The 9,147-nt window shown below is 38.5% G+C and overlaps 1 protein-coding gene across 3 annotated transcripts; it reads right to left on the bottom strand.

Moving 5' to 3' along the window:
* Positions 1-271: 271 nt before the first annotated feature.
* LOC120126047 lies at positions 272-4,915 on the bottom strand. Of its 3 annotated transcripts, none has more exons than XM_039144347.1 (5): positions 4,524-4,915; positions 3,624-3,712; positions 1,542-3,506; positions 1,234-1,414; positions 272-923 (listed from the first exon to the last, which is right to left on the bottom strand). In XM_039144347.1, exons 3-5 carry the CDS (start codon positions 3,453-3,455, stop codon positions 328-330), a joined length of 2,691 nt encoding a protein of 896 aa, XP_039000278.1. In that variant the 5' UTR covers positions 3,456-3,506; positions 3,624-3,712; positions 4,524-4,915; the 3' UTR covers positions 272-327. The 3 variants fall into 3 exon arrangements, with proteins under 3 accessions (XP_039000278.1, XP_039000277.1, XP_039000276.1); XM_039144346.1 differs by having other exon boundaries at positions 3,624-3,705; XM_039144345.1 differs by lacking the exon at positions 4,524-4,915 and having other exon boundaries at positions 3,624-3,856.
* Between the last annotated feature and the right edge of the window lie 4,232 nt (positions 4,916-9,147).

Here is a 9,147-nt window from a genome sequence, read left to right as displayed (position 1 = left end):
AAACAATGTTCATCACTTATGGATACATGTATCTATAAACTACATTGAAGGTTTTTTAACAAGTACCGATGAAGCCCAAAATGAGTTAATATAACCAGAGCATCAACTCATTACTGCTCAGCTCTCATCTTTCTATTTACTCGATAACTTACCGTAATTCAAGGGATTCAACCAAAATGGTGCAGAGGGTAGGTAGATTTAGAATTTATACCTTTTTTATTATTCTTGCCACTGTAAAGATTTAGAATTTATTTATAGAGTCATGAAATGATCATATTCCAATCATTTTTACAAGCTGCAATCTCTAAATCCAAACTATCATCTAACTTAGCCATGCACTACCTCAGCTATTAGTTCATCTACCAGCAATCTCTCGATCTCCTTACCTATTGCATCGATATCACCCCTCAAGTTTAACCATTCACATTCCCCAGCATCCATGTCCAGTTTCTTGTTTTTGCTTACCAGACATCTGTGCAGGCCGTCTTCGAGCTCTTGTATGTTCCACTCTGGGATAATTTTTCTTACGGGCTTTATCCATGGGTATTGGTCCATAAATTGTTGATACATCTCCAGTAGACTTGAATTGATCGCGTCAAACATCAGCCTCCTTTCAGCCCTTGAACAAGAATTTAGGTTATGATATTTTTTCTCCAGTTCTTGGAAAACTATAGGATTCACGGGACAATCCGGGGAATGCCATGTCGCTAAGAAAGTATCGAGGTCGGCTCCATTGATTCCAGAATCAAACAAGACGTCAACTATGTACATAGACTCCAAATTCTTTTCGGCCATTGCTGTCCCTTTTTCCTCGGCAGACTGAACGGGTAATTGATCACTGTCATCATCACTAGAAAGAAGCACCGTTCCTTCTTCATATGCCTCGGTTTCTAGTTTTAATAGTTGAAGTTGCATCCGAAGGCCTAAAAATATAAAAATAACTAAAAGATTAAACAGAATAGATGGAATCACAAGAAATGTGAAACGAAACACAGATTGATAGCATAATTTTATTAACTTATAAGAGTCATGCATTAAACATATAGATTTAAATCATAGAGAAAGTCCATTCACTTAGGTGTAGAAAGACAGCATATGATTCCATACCTTTATTGTCCCTTAGTACTAGAATCTGATTAAAAAGCTCAGAAAACTAAAAAGAGACTTGTCTTTTCTAATCGAAAGGAACAGTAAAACATAAAAGTAATGAAGCTAAAACAGCCACTAAATTACCATGGAGGTGAACACCAACACTCTCAAAGCATTCAGAACCAGATGATAAATCATCAGTGAAAGGGGCTTCTATAACTGAAACCGGACTTGGTTGATCTCCCTCCTTAGAGCTTGCTCGAGATCCTAATTCTGATACAGGGCAATGCAATGGGGCTTGCTTAGATGGTGCCTCTGATGGTTCCTGGAGATAATTGCAAGAGAGATTCATTTGTTAAACCATGTATTAGGTTTGTCAAATATCCCTACTAACAACCAATCATATTTCTAAACATGTAAGCTAAAACACCATTCGATCAAAAAACAAATACCTCGGAGTTATTTGCATCACCACTAGAAACATCAGAATTTGCAGGAGTGGATAATTCCATGTGGGAAGATTTCGATAACACAGCCTTTTTCTGATCATTAATGTCCAATGCGTTTTGAAGAATTGAACTTGAATCCATGGCAGTACTAGCAGATTCTCCCGAGAACATAAGGTTGTTTTCAGATTGGTTATCCCCTTGGAAATTTTGTAGTACTTGATGTGTGGTGATGTTAAAATCTGGCGAAGTGTCAGTATTTTCCTTTTTACTACTACAACTGCTACTCAAAATTTGAGATTTCTTAACACGGAATCTTCGGTTGCTAGGTAATGGAGCTTCCCACTGATTAAAATTGCCTTTTACTGCTTTGTTTCTGTCCCGCTTGAATCCCTCTTTTGGAATCACATACTTATCTCTATGTAGACTTCCATGGAGACTGCTTATTCTAGGACTTCCAAAGTCGGTAACAGAAGCCGGTACAGATCGTGATCTTGAAAGACTACCGAGACATCCATCTTTCCAACCATCCCTACTGCTAATGCCTAATGGCTCATTCCACACTCTTGGCCCAGCATGATTACCAATCTCACTGCATCCTTCCTCACCAACAAGGCCACTATAATCTGCTGGGCTCATTTCCATATCCGAGATCGCAAGCATTTCACCCAATGTACTGCCCTTACAAACCATCTGCAGCCCTTGAGATGCATGTGTTAATTTCCACCTCTCAGATAGTCGCTTTTTAGCCTCCCTACTAATGAATGATTCAGTATAACAGGATGATGGCCTCCTATGTCGCTTATTCCAGCCAACTTTATCCCTGTGGGACACTGTTGGTACATCCAAATCATTTGCAGATTCGGAGCCTGATACATCACATGAACTCTCATCCCCTGCATATCCTCTAACCCTGGATGTTGAAGTTTTCATTGATCCATTGATAAAGCTATTTTTTATTTGCCTTGTAATCACCTTTGCCATTTCCCTCGACTCTCTAGAATTATGCCTTGAAAACCCGATATCGTGGTGAAACCTTTTCTTGAGCGATGTTTCTGCCTCACTGTTTTCAATACCCAAAATTTCCGGGTTGCCTAAATGAGAATGATGAGAAGAACAAGATGATGAAGCAGTTCTCATGGAATTCTGCGACTTCCCCAGATTTGGTTTCAAGACAACAATTCTTGTGGGTAGAATTGCTGGCCCACTTTTCTCATCTAACTGAAACTTAGGTAACATGGGGCAAGCAACATATCTCCCATATGAGCAGTTGAAAAGTTCTTCTTGAAGCCCTTTAGGAGGTTTACTGTGGTGCTTCAATCGAGTATCTTTCCCTGCTCCACGATGTAATCGACCATCATCATTATTCAGTGTGTGTGACGATTTCAAGACTGATATTCGACCACAATGGGACTGAGGTGACACACCTTGTAGATCATGCAAATGCTTTTCGAATAACAAATCTGGTTGCTCAAGGAATTTCAGCAGAAGATCCGTGTTTGAGTTTAGCACCTCAAGGGCATCATTGAATTCCTCGGAATCCTGCAACTTTTCATCAGTTGAAAGTCGTTTAGCCTCCATAAACTTCTGCTGGATAAAGGCAACCTCAGCATCAGAAAGCTTCGAGTTTGCAGTTCCTTGTGAAGAGTAATCACCACTCTCAATTTTAGATGCATCTAAATCTTCAAAAACGTCTTTAAACTCCAGCTCCTCCATTGAGCTTTTCCTAGAAGACTGCTGACTATAGAATGAACCACCCTTTTGAACTTTCCCTTGACTACTGTCAGTCTGTTTCTGCTGCTTGTGGCCATAACGTTGAGGTGGTAACTGATCAAGGCCCATTAATCTTGCTATAACACTTGATGATCGTTTTCTAGATTCATTTTCTTTCGACATCTCTCGTGCTAACAACTTCTTCATTGGGGTTCCAGTTGATTTCTTCTACGATCTCCAATCGAAATCAAACATTAACTACAACAACCAGAACCATATTTTGCATTAAAATAAATACTCAGGAGAATCTAAAGCCGCAGAGTATCTAACTGTAAATCGTACTGTAAAATCACGGAAACAATGAAACCAGCGCACCTGATCCTGGTCTCTAGTATCATTAAGGCATGAACTGGAATCAAATGCCAAATTTGGGACTTTTCTCTGTTTTTGAAGCTGCCTGTTTCCTGGGGAAAAAATCATATAGAAGCATTAGGATGTTCTAGGAGTAAAGTGAGGGGCAGGCTTAAAATTATTTTAGAAGCTAAGTTTCAAAAGCTTATGAAATCAACATATCACAAAAAGACTTGAGAACTATTCTCATAAAAAAAATGCATACGACAAACCCATAAACAAAATTCTACCTGGGGGAAAACGCCTAAACATTTTTTATTTTAAAAAAGTAAAAGCAACTCGAGCTAAGAAATGCAATCAGAACTTATCATAACCCAAGAAAAAGAGAGGCAAAATCATGTTGATAGGACCATAGAAAAAAGTTAGAAAAGGGTTCATGAGAAAAATGCTAACTTTGAAAGCATAATCAAAGAGTAGAAGACAGGACATAGAGGAAAGAAAATGCATGTGAGGTAGAGAAATAATGAAAGAAAAATTAAGATAATTCTACAAGAATGAGAGTGAACGGAATATAGCAGATTAAAAGCTTAACGTTTAACTCTTTATAAACCAAAGAAGAAAGCAACAAAAATTGGGGGAAATCGAGGGGAAAAATTTGCGTTTGGTAACTAAGAAAATGTAGGAAGGCAGCCAAGTACCAGTAACGGGAGGGGAAAAAAGCTTAAATAATGAAACTGTTTCGGCTAAATTCAATTTTCAAAATAGAAAAGCAAAAAGTAGATTTTTTTTTACATAATAAAGCAACTAAAAATTCAAAAAAAAAAAAAGCATACTTTTGCCTCGGATACCCCAACCCAAACTGAAAATTTACTTCCAAAATGCGTAAAAATATTATAAATAAGAAATAAAAAGAGAACAGCGGACCACTCGAGGAAGAAGGAGCATCTGAAGATAGCTCAAAATCAGTGAAGCCGATATCAGAAGGGAAGCTGGAAATCTTCAGCATCCGTTGCCCAGAAATCTCCATTTTCACTCATTTAACTAAGAACAAAAAACCCAGAAACATAGATCACACATTTGGGGGCTAGGAAGCAAGAAAATGAAAAGGCGAGATCTTGGACAGCAGCAGATGAAGAAAATTTGATAATTTTTTATTGAAAAAGAAAGAAAAGAAAGGGAAAATGGTTAGCTGAAGAGTTAAAACGGGGAGCGTGACAACGGCCCGGGAAAAGGGTGGGGGGCAATAAAGAGAGCCGTCGAAGAAAGGCAAAGGCAAAGTTAAAAGCTCTTTTTGAACATTCAAATACTCTGATAAACCCAGACTGAGGTTCGGGGGTGCACTCAGTGCGGGCAAGTGGACACCCAAGCCTTTCGAGTTATTTTATCGATATATCACCGTTGAATAATGTATTTTTTTATTAGACATCGTTTAAATTATATTTTTTAATTTAATACTTTTTTATAGAAAGATGTGACTTCTGAAAAGCGTCTTATGCTGACATAATATACACGTGTGTACAGGGGTATAGCGCGGTACAGGAGCCGCGTCTTACCCCAGAATTTGTCACGTGTCAGTAAGGCACGCCACCGAGTATAATTACCCACCTACCCCGACATTTCACACCTCAATCCCTCTCTATAAATACTCACATCCTCAATCACTTTCATCACACCAAATTTTCTTAACTTCTCTTAACTTCTCTCAAATACTCTTATAATCTCTATGGTATATTTTATTATATTTTTAATATTTTGTATTTAATTTATTTAAGTATTTAATTTATTTAATATTTTATTTAATTATTTTTTGCAGATATAAGATGGAAGACGGTCTACTTCGCTTAGATGGAAATCATATATCTCGACACTTTGCTGATACGATAACATTTTAATGTTTTAATTTAATTTAAATCATTAGTAATTATTTGTTGATTTATTTAATGCATGATTATTAAATTAAGAATTAATTTTTTTAATTATTTAATTTATAAGAAAGATCGTGTATTAGATCTATTTATTAGGAATCTTAAGTTAGTGATACCTAGCCGTGTCTTGCCGTATTTAGTAGAGGCTGGATTCGGTTACATAGGTAGATATCAGGGTCACTATAAGATAGAACCATACCTTATTTCTGCCTTAGTAGAGCGGTGGAGACCGGAGACCCACACATTCCATTTTCCGTACGGAGAGTGCACGATTACACTTGAGGATGTTGCTATGCACCTGGGGCTTTCGGTGGATGGAGATGTGATATCGGTGATCGCGCAGGGTTCCTAGAATGCTTTGTGTCGGAATAATCTAGGACGTGTCCCGGAAAGTTTTAACGGTGGTCGTATACCGTTAAATTGGTTAGATGCCAATTTTCGGGAGTTGAGCGAGGACGCGTCAGATGATGAAGTTAAAATGTATGCACGGGCATGCATACTGCAGCTGATAGGAGGGTTGTTGATGCCGGACAAATCGCGCAACCAAGTTCACTGTAGGTGGTTGCGACATCTTGTCGACTTTCGTCTGGCCGGATCACTCAGTTGGGGCTCGGTAATTTTGGCTTTATTGTACAGGGAGATGTGTCAAGCCACTGACTACAGGAGAAATGCTATCGGCGGATGTCTCCTCCTACTACAGTCTTGGGCATGGTATCGATTGCCCTTTTTATGTCCCGTTGTGAAGAACCTATTCGTATTTCCGCTACTCTTGAGGTAATTATAAAAATGATTTCGTATATTAATCATTTTATATAGTGTATAATAATTTTTTTTTGAATAGGTGGTCTACTGATAGGAAAAATCATCAGGAGCTACCTGATGATTTAGAAAAAAATTAGGGTGCTCATCGATCAGAAGGCTGGCACACAGGTATGAATTTAAATGTTTAAAAATCGATTTAAATTATAGTTATATAATTAGATTATTATTTTGATAAAAATTATATATATATTTTTTAGTTTGAATGAGTGTCATATTCTAATGATGATGTGAGGACGGTGATCCCACCTGAGTTGAATGACCCATCAGATGTTTGGATGGCGATTGTCCCTTTGATATGTTATGCGACCGTCGAGTGGCACTCCATTGATCGCGTGCTCAGACAATTTGGTTGTTTTCAACTAATTCCGGAAGCACCTCGCAATATGGACGACTTGCATGCTACAGATAGACGCGGCAAGACCGATACAGATTGGCTGGTGAGGCATCATGAGTGGGTCGTGTTGTGGGAGGATCGACATCGGCGCCTTCCTCGTAGAGAGCCCATTTATGTTGATGACTTGACGGTTGGTGATGATTATTATGAGTGGTTCAACAGAAACGAGAAACCGTTTCTTCTTCCCAAAGGATGTACGAGGGCGAACCTTTCCACGACGTCGATAGAGACGCTCACCGACACAGCACCATCGTCCCCCGACTCGTGGACGGAGAGCAGGTGCTTCCTCAGCTGCACCAGCAGGACCTTCACAGCAGCCACCGTCTGCAGCGACTTACATACCGCAACCATATATGATGCTGTCACCACCTTTCCATTACCAGATGTCGCCGTCGCCTTCACCTGGTTTTATGACCCCGTCGCCGTCACCTTCATAGAGTTTTATGACCGCTCCTTGAGGCTATTATGGTCTATGTTTGTAGATCTGACTTGGGGTTCATATGCTGAATATTTGGTGGGTTTAGCCTCATCACCCATGGCCGCAACACAGACACCTCCTGTACAGTTTTCACACTCAGCGATGTCTGGGTTTTATGAGTTTTCCCACTTTTCGCAGGCCGATGAGATAGTCAGTCATACACCTCCAGGATCCTTATTCTATGGAGGTGCTTCATCGTCATCAACTCCTCATCAACAAAATTTAGCTGCTCAGGACAAGGACGAGGATGAGGATGACGATGATAATGATGATGATGAAAGCGATGAGTCACAACCAGTGATATGAAGAAATCCTCCTCGAGACTGACAACCACCGCCCTGCGGAACACATTCGCGTCGCAGGCATCGATAGATTTTGTTTTTTATTATATTTGTATTTAGTACTTTTTATTGTAGTTATTTATTGGACTTTTTATTGTAATTTTTTTAATTATTTATCATTTAATACTTACTTTAATTCGTTAATATGGTTGGTTTTATTTTAATTTATTTTGATAAATTTGTTGGACTTTTTGTTAATTTATTTTGCTTAATTTTGTTTATTACCATTTAATATTAGTTATTGTAATTTGGTTATAATTTACCATTTAATACTTATTGTATCGTTAATATCAGTTATTTATTAATATAACGCCAACGTCCAATCTCGTATAATTGTATCATTTTTTTAATCTTCATTAGCGGTTATCGAATAACATTGACTTGAAGTAAATGCAAATTAAAGTACAATAATTATTAATTGATAAACAACTACATCATTTCCTCATCAATTGTTACTTGATGACAACAGAAGTGAACATGTTTTTCTAGTGTGTCCTTGGTTTCTACAATGCCCACATCTTTTGTATTGTCTAGACATTTCTCGAATATCCATATTGCAATGAATTTGATTGGATTTTGGATGACCATGCTCCCTCAATAAACTCAGATTTGGTATAATCGAAAGCCAATCTTGAACCTCATCAGGGTCTTTGTCATTACCTATGGGGGGAACTCAAATTCGTATACCTTAAAAACTTCAGATAGTAGGTATACGTGATCCACAAAATGGTTATAGTCTTGACGTGTATGCGAGCAAGCTACTGTCACATGAGAGCATGGATATTTCAGAGCTTGAAAAAACCCGCATTCACACGTTCTATCCCTTAGATTTACTCTTAACGACACAGCTTCAATCCCTTGAAGAGGTCGCGACAACTCTGTGACACGAAACATTTCATGCCTTCTAGAGAAACTTGTTACAGACATCCCATTTGATGCAACAATTTTTTTATGTAGATCTGCAACTAATCTAAGGTGATACAGATGACCTCCTTGCATCCAGGTTTGAGCTTGTCCCCCGAGCTTCGCAAAAAGCGCCTCCAAACGAAAATATGTAGTCTTTACCAAAGCCGCTACAGGTAAGTGATGTGCACCCTTTAAGGTTGAATTGATTGCCTCTACGAAGTTGGTCGTCATGTGTCCATATCGATATCCACCATCATATGTGTTCGTCCACATTTCTTTATCGATGAGGCTGATGTAATCGTATCCTTCCTCATTCTTCGCCCATAAATCTTGAAGTATTGATTCAAAGATTCGAGGAAGTAGTTCGTAACCTGATCAAAAAATGTATAACTTACTAACATGATTAAAAGGATCGAAAGAAAACAAACTACATCAGTTTCACTTACCCATGCACACAAGTAATTGACGCTCATCATTCTTCTTGTATCTTTCATGGTAGTTCGCAGCAATGTGTCGGAGACAATACCTATGTTGGATAAAGGGTGGTTGCCACATTGGACCCAAAGAATCCATTGCTGCTTTGATCCCAGCTCCGCGATATGAAATGACACTGATTTTTTCCCTCGTGCTAACATGTGCATGTAAATTTCGGAGGAAAAAGCCCAAGAATTTGTATCTTCTT

This window comes from Hibiscus syriacus, unplaced genomic scaffold, assembly GCF_006381635.1.
Source record: "Hibiscus syriacus cultivar Baekdansim isolate YM2019G1 unplaced genomic scaffold, ASM638163v2 tig00110450_pilon, whole genome shotgun sequence".
NCBI classification, from domain to species: Eukaryota; Viridiplantae; Streptophyta; class Magnoliopsida; order Malvales; family Malvaceae; genus Hibiscus; species Hibiscus syriacus.
Note: the sequence above shows the minus strand (reverse complement) of the source record. Positions and strands in the feature narration are given on the sequence as shown.